Source organism: Corvus kubaryi, unplaced genomic scaffold (assembly GCF_017639235.1).
Source record: "Corvus kubaryi isolate FWS band 111438036 unplaced genomic scaffold, C.kubaryi_AGA036_p1.0 134, whole genome shotgun sequence".
In the NCBI taxonomy this organism is placed as follows: Eukaryota; Metazoa; Chordata; class Aves; order Passeriformes; family Corvidae; genus Corvus; species Corvus kubaryi.
The window spans coordinates 1,219,570-1,233,655 of NW_024580668.1; the positions used below are offsets into that span (position 1 = coordinate 1,219,570).

General features: G+C 45.5%; 1 protein-coding gene across 3 annotated transcripts; it reads right to left on the reverse strand.

The window, feature by feature from the left end:
* Positions 1-4,595: 4,595 nt before the first annotated feature.
* Positions 4,596-14,026, reverse strand: KCNG1 (potassium voltage-gated channel modifier subfamily G member 1). Of its 3 annotated transcripts, XM_042044955.1 has the most exons (5): positions 13,711-14,026; positions 12,418-12,483; positions 10,507-10,621; positions 8,448-9,252; positions 4,596-7,953 (listed from the first exon to the last, which is right to left on the reverse strand). In XM_042044955.1, exons 4-5 carry the CDS (start codon positions 9,204-9,206, stop codon positions 7,183-7,185), a joined length of 1,530 nt encoding a protein of 509 aa, XP_041900889.1. In that variant the 5' UTR covers positions 9,207-9,252; positions 10,507-10,621; positions 12,418-12,483; positions 13,711-14,026; the 3' UTR covers positions 4,596-7,182. The 3 variants fall into 3 exon arrangements, with proteins under 3 accessions (XP_041900889.1, XP_041900895.1, XP_041900879.1); XM_042044961.1 differs by lacking the exon at positions 12,418-12,483 and having other exon boundaries at positions 8,448-9,249; XM_042044945.1 differs by lacking the exon at positions 12,418-12,483.
* Between the last annotated feature and the right edge of the window lie 60 nt (positions 14,027-14,086).

The window sequence follows — 14,086 nt, forward strand, 5'->3', positions numbered from 1 at the left end:
TCAGTTCCCCTTGTTCTATTGCTACAGGCCCTGCTGAAAAGTTCTTATTTTGTGAAACACACTTCTAACTTCACTGTGTAAGGGCTTGAAATTCTTAAAAATCATTACAATGTTTAAACTTGTCCTTTTATATATGTATTTATATGTACACATATGTATGTGCACACCTGGAGGTGTACTCCAGATGCTGGGACAGGCATTTCAGGCAGAATTTATAGAAGTAATTTCCAGGACCTGCATGTTGTCATTTCAAACATGCTTCTGAAACTCTGCTCTCAGTTTGACTTTACTACTGGAGTAGTGGGAGGTAGCAGGTGTGACAGTGATTGGAACTCCTTAAAACACTCTATAGCTGCCTTTTCATCCTCAATTAGATTATTTTTTTTTTTTTTCTTTGAACTAGATTCTGTCATTTATTTTAGAAATAAAACCATAACTTTACTTACCAGGCTGCTCTTGTGCAAGTGATGGAGGTGTTTACATTGCTCCATGTGACCTTGAAAATCTTAACTTTAGTCATATAAAGTTGCATTAGCCTTTTGAAAAATACCACTTATCAATATTCCAACCAAATAAATGCTGTATAAATATTTGTAGGAGTTCCACACTTCCCAGAAGTAATGGTGGTATCTTCATCCTCGTTTCCTTGCAGATCCAGCAGCCTGCTCTGGAAATGAGAGGCCACGGCTGCAGTGCAATGGATTGAGTATTTTCCTCTGGATTTAAAAAAGAACTTCCCTGAATATTTTATCCACCCTTTTAAAGTCGGCTGGTGCGGGTGGATGCTTTAGGACAGGGAATTGCCGGGAGCTGCCGGGAGCGGCCCGTAGATGGCAATGCAAGATCCTTGGATCAGGCACATTCCCGCTCCGCATGGATGAAAGCCCGTTCCGTTCCCAAACACTGACTCACACCCCGCAATTTACGGTGTTTCTCAGTGATTCTTGACTCTTCCAGCAGCACGGAGCCACCTCTGGGGCCAGGTGGGCATCTGGGGCACTGTCCCTCTCCTAGTGAGAAATACAGTCGTACACAAGTGCAGCAAATGACCAGAGCTGCATTTACAGGGAACACTTGTCCTTTGGCTCTGCCTGTCAGGAATGTGCAAAAATGTAACTGTACCTCATCACAGCATCCCAGAATCCCAGAGTCACTGAGGTTGGAAAAGACCTCCATGAAGCATCGAGTCCACTCTGTGCCCGATGCCCACCTTGTCCCCAGCCCTGAGCACTGAGTGCCACCTCCAGCCCTTCCTTGGACACCGCCAGGGATGGGCACTCCAAACCTCCCTGGGCAGCCCCTGCCAAGGTCTGAGCACCCTTTCCATGGGGAAATCCCTCCTGAATTCTCCTGGTGCTTGCAGCACTTCAGCTGTGGGCCGGAGCTCCTGCTGTCAGTGGAGGGCGAGGAGGCAGCAGGGACAAAATGCACCGGCAGCTTTCCCCAGGCCCCTCCTAAAGGAGAGTTTTCTCATATCAATTTCAGGGCTTTTGGAAACCTCCCCTCACTCTGCCATGTGATGCTTTGCAGCCTTAACTTTGCCCACTCATGTTGTCCCCAGAAATATTCCTCTCCAAATTTAAAGTCACCTGCAATTGCGCTGTTGGGTTTGGTTTGCATGAGGATAATATTTATCGATTTCCCAAAATGTGCTTTTCTTTATGAGTGAAAGAAACTGAGTCATCTTTTCCTTGGCTGACCTGGGAGCTGCCATCGCTGTGAAAGCTACGGATGATATCTCTCAGCTGCTTTGTGACATGAGGTGCATCACTAATGAGAATGGGAGCAGCACTTCAATTTATCGTTCAGCCATTCTGTGTCAAAACTTAATTTCTCTATAGAATTAACTATAGATATTTATGCTGGTGCCCGCTTTGTTCCTGAGATAGGCATCATTTAAATTATATTGCTATCTTTAACAGAAAGATAAACATTATTATCTTGCTGACCACTTCACTTGCATGACTGAGAGCTGCTAAGTTTTTTTAAAAATCCCGATCTCCAGATGATGGCTGGGAATTTCTTATATTCCAGGTCAGTCCCCTGAGCAGGCTAATTGTTGCAGTTTACAGCCCAGTTTTTCTGGAGCTACACTGAATGTAGGAGTTAAATTATGACCATAATTAAAGATGGCTACAAAGCTGCTGTCATTAACGAGGGAAGCTGACAAAGGAGGAGCTGAGACCTCAGCCTGACAGAGTCACACAGGTTTGTGTGCCCTGCCTGGCTCTGGGGCTGCACAAGGCTCCAGCTCCTGTCACAAGGCCTACAGGGATAACGAATGAATATTTATAAAGTGTAGCAAATATGCTCTAATTACCCTAATTGGCCTGCCGTTGTTCCAGTTATGGCAGAACTTTATTTCTGTTCAAGTGACATTTGCTTCTGGATTAGTTCCTGCAGGCAAAGAGAAAGTAAGAGCCCTGCTGGAGGGGGCAGAAGATCCCCTGATATTCTGATCCTGAAGTTTCCTCACCACGCTCCTGGCAGGCTCCTAGCTAATAACATTCCTCATCTCGTTAGGGATTTCTGTGGAGTATTTCCAGGGATGTGAGACCCTGGGAAATGACAAACAATGAGCAAAAAGGGAGGGAGGACTAGTTTTATTGTTAATAATTTATAGGCCAAACTCTGAACATTTTCAGTGTGGCAGCACACAAAATTCTCCTTCACTTTATTTGTGGTGTAGAAATGTATCTTTGTTTGTGGTGTATGGTTTTGCACAGTGAATGACAGCCACCAGACAAGGAGCCCTGCTGAGGGCATGGCAGAGGAGTGAGTGGGTGAATCTAGTGGTTTGCATTTTCTGCTGTGGCGATAGAACTTTGGAGGTGCATTTTTGTTGGCAGGGGTGACATTCACCTGCTGTCATGAGCTCTAGTTCCATGCCTTCAGAACGTTTGGGGTTCTGCAGGCTGCACTCCCTCTGTCTGTGGGATACTCCAGACCCACCAGCTCATTGCACTTGGGATTTTTTCCTCCCTGTATTTTGGTACTACTACCCTCTTTTTGGATAAATAGATACTAAATCCGCTGTCAAATCTTGCGTGAGGTAGCCAACAGAACTATTAACACAGAAAAAAGGGGCCATGTAGCATTGTACCAACTCCTGGTAGTAAATAGTGAGTACTGACTGTGGAAATGGTGAAACCTCCAACACCCCAGCCAGAGTCAGCTGCTCAGGGCAGGGGTTTGTGGCACTGACTGATGTGAGCAGGGACTGATATCATGGTTTTCCAAGTCACATTTGACACTTCTTTTATTGTCTAATTTCTTGTTGGACAGTCAATTCACTCTATGTAAGTTTAGGATTATCTGGTCCAGTTTTCAGCCTGTTGCAATCCCAAAAGAGGGATGTGAAATTTTGCAGCAAATATTGCAGCAAACAATGCTGCTTTTGCATCAGGCTGAACTGCCAGTGAAACTCTTCCCACAGGAGTCAGGAATGTATGGAGCACACCAGGTTTCCTTCCCAGACGCGCATCTGATGATGTGGGAATCCATGATTCAGCCCTGCATGATTTTTTTGTTTAATTAGGCATTGCTAAAGACTCTGACTATTCAGTGACACTCCTGAAGCCTCCAACTGTGGAGATCTGGGGTACTGAATTACAGTGGGAACATTGTAAAGGGTCAAATGGACACAAGCTCTGAATATCCTCTACAGAGAATTTTTTAAGACCTTGACCTGTAGTGAGTGCTAGCATAATATAAATGATTTGAGCTCACCTCTCTGATGTACTGTCAGAGAAGCCACGTGGCTCTACCTTCATTTCTGTGTTGCACCCACCAAGGGGTTTGTGTTGGTTTTGAGGGAGGAGGAGGAGGGTGGAAGGGGAAGGATTTTGGAGAAAGTAATTTAATGTACTGCCTTACCTGGAAATTTTGCCTTCATCAGGGATTTTTCTTTCTCAGTTTTCACGGATCCTTCGTGTTGTCTTCTGAATCTGACAGATTCTTTGTTAAAATATTTCAAAGTTCTGTCCCAATGAACTCTGATTGTGATTCTTGGGACAACATGCATGAAGGAAGTTTCCCTATACAGTCTTGTACCTGGATTTTCCTGCAGGGGGATAATTTTCTTTGCTGGTGCTTTCTGGCACATCCTGGGCCTGCTCAGAGCCGAGCTGTGCCCCAGCCCCACTCCTGTGCCACCCTCCACCCCTCTGTTCCCGAAGGAGCACAGGGACATGCAAGGAGAGCCTATCACTTTATTAATGCAATGAATACAGCTCCTGCTGTGGGATTCCAGCTGGCCAGAGCACCGAGCACACGGGGCAGGAATGAGAGCAGTGCAAGCCCCTGCTGCCGCAGACATGCACCACGGTGGGGCAACTCACACAGCCCTTCTGGCTTCAGCAGAGCATCCCGTGCTGGGATTGGAACTTTCCTGGTGACTGCACATGCTGGTAAAAGGCCAAAAAGAAGCGACAGCCCTCAGCTGTGTCACAGGAAACAGCCAGCTTTTGAGTCAAGCCATGATTTTCATGAATTCGACTAAAAATCCAGACAGCAGGTTGTAAGGAGGCGCGGTCGCCTGAGACCCCAGCGTTCGCAGGAAAGCTGGAACACAGCAGGTGGGGCTCACACCAAAGTTGTGCTCTTAAGCCTCCGAGCTGGATTTATTTAGCACAAGGACTACAGTAATTATTCCCCCTGTCAAACACACCAGGGTGGTTACAGCCATTCAAACATGTCAAGATGGTTACAAGCATCTGCTGCCAAGTACAACACGACACAGGGTAGGTACATCCCCAGCAGCTTATCTGTCCCTGGCTTGGGCAGAACTTGCAACAGGCAAGATGCTTTCACAGTTTTCCTCAACCAATGCCCAACTCCAGGGTGATATTTTAAATTTATTTTTATTGGACAAGGGCTTTAGAATCAAGCTCTAGTTGTGGGATAAAAAAAATTAAGAGATACATGAAATAAATGAGCATTAATGTAAAGACAGTGAGAAAATGAATGGCCCTACAGCATTTATTAGCTAGCAGAACATGGAAATGAGCTTCGGTTTTATTTGGTAAGTCTTGATTTCTCCTTATATTCATGTACAGCTTCTTATTTATGGCTCAGCCTGTCAAACACATTCTTAGATAAGCAACTGTTGCTCACAGGACTAATCTAATTACCAGTTCTTTTTATAACGAATGCTGACACAAAGGTAGAAGATGTATAGCACTTGTGCTGGAGCCAATGCTCCAGATGATCAAACAGTTTTGAAATTTAAAAAAAATTGGGAGAAGAATTTTTTGTCACGATGTTCCTGTTTTTTGTCCAACTCTAATTAAAGATGAAGAACAAGAGTGAAAAGCTGGTTCATTTGCAGCTTTGGCACAGAATTGCCAAGAGTTTAGACTGGATATTTTAGCACTCTGCAGTAATGTTCCATAGGCACATTTCCCTACCACAGGCTGGAGAATGCTAGAGCCCTAATTATTTGTAAAGTGCATTTTTAAAACTTTTGGAATTTTCCTTCAGGAACAACCATATCAGAACAGCTTCAAGTTATATTTTAAAGACATTTGAACAGAAAATCAGCGTGTTGTGGGCTTGGCCAAACAGCACAGACCGAGAAACTGATTTTACTTTTTTTGGGAAGACAGTGTTGTGTCCTTGGCCTTAATTTAAGCCATTATGCATTCTGACATTTCTTGCAACCTGCTCCAGAAATGCCAATAAGAAATAGTGTTTCTGAAAATGAAGATAAAGAAGCATTGGTCAATGTGATGGGGGCTTCTAAATTCCCCAAGCTCTTAACTGCTGGTAAGTAATTTTACTAAAAGAGAGTGGAAAATAGGTGAAACTCTTTAAATGAGCTTTTCTTTACCTCTAAGCACACCTGAAATCAAACAAGTGGATTTAATTATTTTTTAAGTTCTGGAGCTTTTCTCCTGAGCTTTTAGGCAAGTCAGGGTCATTCCCTCTGAAATAAACGGGGTTTTGTCCTTAGCCTGCACAGAAACCGGCGCCAAACCCGAGTGTCCCACTGACCCCTGTGCTGCCCCTGGCTTCAGCACAGAGCCTGGACCGAGGTGAAGAATACATGGTTGTGCTTTAGGATGTCCATTGCTTTTTCCCATCCTATTTCAAATCTTCCCCATTACCACCACGTGTGTAACGATGGCAGAGGTAAAGTTAATCCTGTCTTGAGTCCCTCCTGACTGAGGACAGTGAAGCACAAAGCTGTCAGTGCCCCCCCTCCATGACTCAAATCATGTTTTCTTTTTTCCTCACTGGCATCTTCCCACGGGCACAGATTTCCTCCTCCTGTCACAGAACCAAGAGCTCCATGGGAAGGGGTGGCCCCAGTTTGCCCAGCAGTGCTGGGGGTCCCTGGAAACTGCCCTCTCCCAGTTCCCTTTCAGAGCTGAGGGAAAGTGAAGCTGGGAACAGATGGTGGGGAAGGCTGGCATCTCCTCATGCATATTTCATTGGATTTGCAGCTAGTCACCTCTTGATAATAATATTAAGTGCTACAAAACTCCAAGGCTTTGTTCCCTGGGATGTTGCATTCGATGGCATTGGATCAATGCTGTAACGTCAATTAAATTTTGAAGCTGGTGAGCTCTGAGTATTTACATCTTTAGCAAGGTTATGCTATAAACAGCTCGATTCTTCTGTTCTGCTGTGTTTAGGGCTGACTTGCAAAGAAAGAGATGGTTCTGTGGTGAGTGACGAATCTTACTTGACGTTTTTTAAAAGCACAATGGGACAAACATCTCTGGTTACTTCCATTACGCTCTAAGGCATGTTACTGGGAGAGAATTTAGCCATTAATTCTGTTGTATTTACATTATTTATATACAAGAAGAACACAAAAAATGGCAGCCTGTTTAATGATTATGTACATTGTGATTCGGTTGGAAAAATGTGTATTACAAATGGCAAAACAGCCTGTCAAGTGCATAATTATATGTTGCTCTTTTTTTTGTTGTTGTTTCCAGGGAAGTTTCAATTCCTTAAATCCCACTGCATGATCTCAGTGAAAGTTCTGCCCTATACATTATATGGGGGGGAGGAAAGAACAGCATAGTAACAGACTTCTTAAACCACATCAGGTCCTGGTTAGAGCTCCTTTTCTTCTCTTTAATATGAGGATTACCTTTGTAAGATGCTTCCAGAGCAAATTAAAAGATGGAATCTGATACAATGACAGCAGGAGAAACAGTAACGTAAATTTCATTCATTGTCCCTAGTCTCGGAAGAGAGAGTGGTGAACAAAACCTCGCTGCCTTGTGACTCATTGCTCATCTGAGACTTGGCTTTCAGCAAGAACTGTGCTCTCCTATACATGATCCTCTCCTGTTCTTGCTTCAGCTCCAGGTAGGAGCGTGAGAACGTGTGGAAGATGGAGGTGACCGGGAAGGCCATGAGGAGGATGCCGCTCAGGATGCTGCTCAGGGCCACCACCTGCCCAGGGATGCTCCTGGGCACCATGTCCCCGTAGCCCACGGTGGTCATGGTGATGACAGCCCACCAGTAGCAGGCGGGGATGCTGGTGAACTCCTGCGAGTCGGCCATCTCGTTCTCGATGACGTAGAGCAGGGGCGCGAAGAGCGCGATGGCCACGCACAGGAAGAGCAGCAGCAGCCCGAACTCGCGGGTGCAGCGGCGCGCAGTCAGCCCCAGCGTCTGCAGCCCCAGCGAGTGCCGCGCCAGCCGCATCACGTACAGGATGCGCAGCGCCCGCAGGATCCGCAGCACCAGCCCCACCTTGTCCAGGTAGATGTTCCCCGAGCTCGGCTTCTTGGAGCCCTCGGAGCCCGTGTCCACCAGCAGGGTGATGTAGTAGGGCAGGATGGCGATTATGTCTATCAGCGTCAAGGGCCTCCGCAAGAACGAGAACTTGCTCTTGGCCTGGATGAATCTGAGCAGGAACTCCAGGGAAAACCATGCCACACACACAGACTCCACAATGAAAATATTGTAGCACATCTGGGAACACTCACCCTGCAGGAAAGAGGAGGAGTTTGTAATCGGCACTGGATAATAACTATTTTAGTTGGTGCGGTGACAGGAGGAGAGGCTTCTGTGTTGGTTTTCTTAAACCCAAAATATTAAAGGAATTGAAGCTGTTGCTATGGGGAAACACGTTGGCAGTTTGGAACATGCTAAATGCAAAACTTAGAAAGGCACTGCTTATTCCACAGAAGATATTCCTCGGGAATTTCAGGCTTTCTAAATAGCAAATACAAAGTCTAACAAGGTAATATACAGGAGACTGCACGCTAACAGAATTTTCATTGGACATAGAACTGGATATGATTAATTCTCTTACAAGTAACTGATTTCAAATATTTTGTAAGATTTCAAATATTCTTCATGATATTTCCCCCCCCTCTAAAGACAGCTGCAAAATCCCCATTGAAATCAATAACCTCAGACCTTGTACTTGCTCTGCTCTTCCCAGCACATACCACTTGCCATCCTAAAAGCTAACTTACCTTTTCCTCCTCCTCCCTCAGGTCAGGCATGGTGCTGATGGATAAGTTCACTGCTGTAATAGTTACAAACAAAACAGACAAACACGCAAACACCTTTCCAGGAAGGCCAGACTGGGGCCTTTCCACCATGTCTTGCAACTTTTTCATGCACAAACCAATTTTTGTCTCCTCTACTGTTTCACCTGTTGTTTCATTTTCTAGGAGGTCATCCTCCCGTTCATTTATCTCTGTGAGCTCCTCCATTTTTTGCAGGTATCTCCTTTTACAACACCAGTCCAAGTTGTCTTCCTCAATGCCCCAGTAGAGCAGCTCCTCTTGGAAAGACAGCGCACACATCTCCCGCAAGAGCCGGAGTTTTCCAACCCGCAGGAAGGTCAGGATTGTCCTGAACGCCCCTGGGTTGCGGTCGAAGAAGAATTCATTGCACGTCACATCATAATCATCACAGATGTTCAGAATGTCGTCAAAATTAGTACAGAACTTGAGTTGTCCCAAACGTGTCAAGGGGAACTCATCGAGTGTGGTCCAGGGGAGCAAGTACTTGATGCCCCCCACGTTGATAATTATGTGATGCTTCCGGTCGTCGGGGTGGAAGCCTTTGAGGAGATCCTCCTGAGGGTGGATTAGCCTGGCTCTTTGGTAAAACACTCCCTTGAGGGTTTCAGATTCTGGAAAGAACGTGTGGTTGAAGGAAGCATCTGAAGTACAGCTCAGGGCACTATAGTCATAGTCGGAATTTTCTCCGGGCATAAGAGTCATCTTGGAAGACAACTTTGCATCCCTTCACTGCTTCTGCAAGTGTCTTCTGGAACAGAAAACAGACACAGGGGGTGAGGAAATGACAGGCTGTTTGCAGGTTTTGAACAATTGTAGTGGTTGGAGCTCAAAAGCACTTGGGAAGAGCAATTGGAAAGAAAACAGCAGTGGCTGAGCGTGGTCAGAAGACCTTTCTGGGCGAGCTGGGTTTGTCCAGCTGGGCAGCACTGACCCCATATCAAGGGCTGTGCCCGGTTCAGGAGCTCTGCTCAGCATATTTATCACACTGGGAGGCTCCTCCTGTCTCAGATACAGAGGTCTCAGTTCCCAGTGGATGGAGAGGGAAACCAGGCATAATTCCTCCATGTGGCAGGATGTTTTTGGTTCAGAGTGGAGGTATAAAAACGATGACAGTATCACATTGGGACACAGAATTCAAGTGTGTTTGGTAGGAAAGGAAATAGTATAATTTTTTTAAGTATTACACATAAAAATCTGGAGTATTTTAGTACCCATGAAGTACATAGAAAGAATCAGAAGTCGATTATGTTGTATTTCAGTAAACACACACTTCTAAAAACCAGTTAGTACAAGACTAATTTCCAAAAGGCCACCTGGAAACAATTTGGGGGAAAAAAGCTCTCTTGTATTGGTGATCACACAAACATTTGTATAGAGTTTATACACAATTAATGACATGGCAAGTCCCTTTTTATGGCCTCATTTACAAAAGGTTGCAAAGAAATACAGGATTTCCATGCAAACCTTGGAATGTTGTTTCAGTTATAACTGGCACCCTCTATGCAGTAATAGGGCTTTGTCCTTGCAGTAAGCTGAGCCAAGGTGCCTTTACCTCTGATTATAAGAACCCAAACATTTCTAGAGACAACTTGGAAAATCCTGTTCAAATTCTGCTCATGCAACACTGGCATAAAGTCCATGGAATGAAGAGAACAGAATTCAACTGGGTATAAAACACAGGAGCTGGAAATGTTCAAACTTCTGGCCTCCCAAATTCACTGCACTTCAAAGAGTCAGCCTGAAATCTGCTCCTCCATAGGAGGTTGTGCAGCACTGCTCCAAGACCTTCCATGTGCACACTCAGCCTCAGCTTAGTGCACAGAGTCGCTGAGTTTCATTTGATAAGAGTATTTATTTATTAAGGAGACTGTACAATATAGAGACATTAAATATGCACCGGTATTTTGGCTTTCTAGCCTCAGCTTCACAGGAAAGGAATAAATATTCCAGTTGATTGGCTTCAGCAGCAGTAAGGTTTTGTTCCTCTCCTGGCTGCACTTACCTCCCTTTTGATGAGCACCCCAGGGATACACCCCCTGCTAGGGCCACTTGCTGAGCCACAGAACCCTCCTTTTCAGAAGCTGGGGTTTATAAACCACACCAGGAGTGGTACATACCTATTGGAGAAGAAAAACCAGTGAATACACAATGGCAAAGGACTCAAAGCACAGCTGCACATCAGTTTAAGAGCTCTCCTTGCTGCAAGGACACTTAAAATGCTCCAGTTAAAAACTCTCTCAGTTCTGCTCCTAAACTTCCCAGAGGGTTTAGGCTGAGCAGAGCAGCTCTGTGCACACTTACGCACAGGTGGCCCCCGGTCAGTTTTGGATGGAGTGCTATTTCCTGACTCCTCACTTGTACAGAACCACTGAACGGTTTGGGTTGGAAGGGACCTTAAAGCTCATCTTGTCTGGCCCCCTGCCATGGATAAGCAGAAGAAATGCCACTGGAGTGCAGGCTATAGGTTTGATATGGAGAGTAGGGCTGCCTGATGGGTGTTTATGCAGGGCTTCCTCTCTCAGACCAACTGCTGTTTTATTTTAGAATGCCTTTTCCCCTCTGCCTCAGCCATGTCTAAGGCAGGGCTGGTCCAAAGCGAATGAAGATTATGACTGATATAAGATATGGATAAGTGGGAGCTGTTAACCATTTTCCCTTCTGTAATACCAGATGATGTTGGTTAGCAACAATTTATCCTCTGAATCTCAGCCAGGAAAAATGAGGAGGCAGCTCGTCTCTGTCACTGGTTTGATCTCCCAGCACATCCACTGTTGACACAATGGGAAGAAATGGAGAGAGGGAAATGTAAATGTTCTGCGTGTGTCAGACACACGCTGTAACCCTGAGGCAGCAACTGTGAAAGAGCAGAGCAAAGAAAAAGGAATTTCTTTCTTCGCTGCCAGCTCCTCGACCTGTGTGAGACAATAAATTGGACAAATGAATCCCATGTGTGACACACTGAGAGGCTGCACTTAGAAAAGGTTGCTCCTTGGTTTGCCGTAACCAGAGCTGGCAAGCCTACAAATCCCACGTAGGATCTGATGCTCCACATGGGTTATTTTCATGTTCTTTGCCTCAGATACACGCAGCATCATATCTACAGGAGAAGAGTAGGAGGAAATAAAGGACAATAATAAACGTGGCCTGACTTGAAGGAACGGAGAAAGGAGAAAAATAAACCAGTGCATTTCTCTGTGTGTTTCTTGTTTTCCTTCTGAGGGTGCCTCGACACGATGGTCAGTATTGCTTTAGGAGAGAGATCTAATTAATGGAAGGACTTTCTGCTATTGAGCTTAAAGCCCAAACAAACTGCTTTGTTCCTCCATTGCAGCCTGATGACACTGGGGACAGCTGATAAGAAATGCCTTCAGGAGTAAAGACATCACACTGGAATATAAGGTCAGACAAACACATTAGCCTACAGCCCCAATCTTCCCAGCAATTAAACAAGATGAACTTTAAGGATCTGCTGTAAGAGTAAAATCCTCTGCTCTGCTCTGGCTAAGTCAGGCCCAAAGGTAAAAGCCCTCCTGGTCTGAGGGCTGAGCAGCATTCTGCCCTTGGAATGTTTGGGACTTACTGAAGCCCAGTTCAGCTTCCTGGCTCCCCTGCTGACAACGCGCTGTCCTCTCGGGCAAATCGCTTCTCTCTGAGCATTGCTGCTCTCATGTTTGTAAACTTACTGGGGCAGGAACTGTCTCTTCCTGCATTATCCACCCTGGGAATGGCTCTGGCTTTTAGAACCTGCAGTAACACAAAGTAACTGGCCTACAGCAAGGGCTCTGGGCAACTCTAAGGGGTGGGTTGTGCATGGGAAGTAAGAGAGAACATACTTTCAAAAATCTGTCCTGCACGAGATGATGCCCATTATGTCTGGTGAAGAAATCAAATTAGAAATCTGTACTGCACTCACTTTAAGCCAAAATTCGGGAAGGATGCCAGACTCCAAGGCAATGGGAAAAGAATTATTAAAGGTGCCCTTTTGAGGGAAAGAAACAGAACTCATGAGAAACATGCTAAAATTCCACTGCAAGTGTCATTTCCCCCCCTCAGTGTCCTCTGCAGTATTTTGAATTCTGCAGTGCATCTCTGATGTAATCAGAGCTCCTGCAAAGAGTCCTGCTCCATGGTGCAGACAATTCAAAGTTGTGCCTGGATGATAACAAGCCTGCAAAGAAGATGCAGAACTCCCCCCTAGACTCTCCTATCAATTCCAGTGCCTGCAACTCATCTCTGTTGCTTTTTACCACTTGTAAATTAAGTTTAAAAAAACCATTAAAAAAAAGTTTCAGATTTCAGTGCAGATTGAATACGAATATAGTGATTTTTTGGAAAGAATTCTATAAGGAACAATTTAGCGATCCCCCCTCCTTCAGTCTTTCCTTAGTTAAGCAGGCAGCATTTCCAAGCAGTGCCACATTCAGCTCTCTCCTGGCACAGGATTTCTGTGCTGTACCTCACTGCCAGGTACCTCCTGACACTCTTCAAGCCATACTCCTGCAGCTCTTTACAGCCTAAGAACAGATCTCAAACTTCAACTCTGCTTGCAAAAGTGCACTTCCAGGCACATCAGAGTAAAACTTAGAAAGGTCAATGTATAACATAAAATAAAACTCTCCTGAAAAGCAGATAAGCTGAAAAAATACGCTCTATCTCTATCTTACTCTCCTTGAGCTGGACAGATGTGGCATCTCGTGACAACCTACAAACAGAATTATGTCAAATATGTTACTCACTGTTTGGTTTTATAAAGCTGAGCCTTATTCTACTGATAATAATCAGAAGTGAAATAACTTTGCAGATAACTTATATCCCCAGGAGAATGTTCTGAAATACATTAGGATTAATAACTGCAGTTACTCTCCTGCTGTGAAACAAATTTATGTCAACAAATTTTAGCAAGTCACATTCATAGCAATCTCTTAAACATAATTTTAAAAAGTAAAGGATTTGACATTTATTTATATAGATAAATATTTTGCTGTCAAAATGAAGATATGTAGTCATGGAAGAGTTCTTTCATGCTTTTCCTGTCCTCACCCCCTCCCCAAGTCTTTTCCAATGAAGAAAACAACTGCCAGAAAGACATTGCCTATCAAGAACAGTTCACTTGATGTGTCTGTCAGTCACCAACGAGCAGAAGTCAATAAATACACCAATATAAAAGACATCCCTTAATTATTTAAAAATGAAAGCTAAAAAGGACCTTCAGATTAGGCAAGGCGGAAGAAATTGGAAACACGAGCCTCCATCCTGCGCTGTGCAGCCACAGGACGCGGGGAGCGGCAGAGCCGGCCAGGGGAAGCCCGAGCAGCACGAAGCGAGCCCGATGGATGAGCCTCGAGCGCCGTCAGCCTCCTCCGCGGCGGGGCCGGGGCAGGGCAGGAACGAGCCGAGCGGTCCCGGGCAGCAGCCGAGCCCCTCCCGCTGCTGGCGGCGCGGCCAGCCCGGCTCCGGCAGGGAATGACGGCCGCTCCCTCTCTTCCATCCCTGCGGAGGGACAGAACCTGTTGCTGCAGCCGCGGAGCCCCCGGAGCCCCCGGAGCGGGCGGGGCGGACGGGCCCGCGCGGCTGCAGCAACA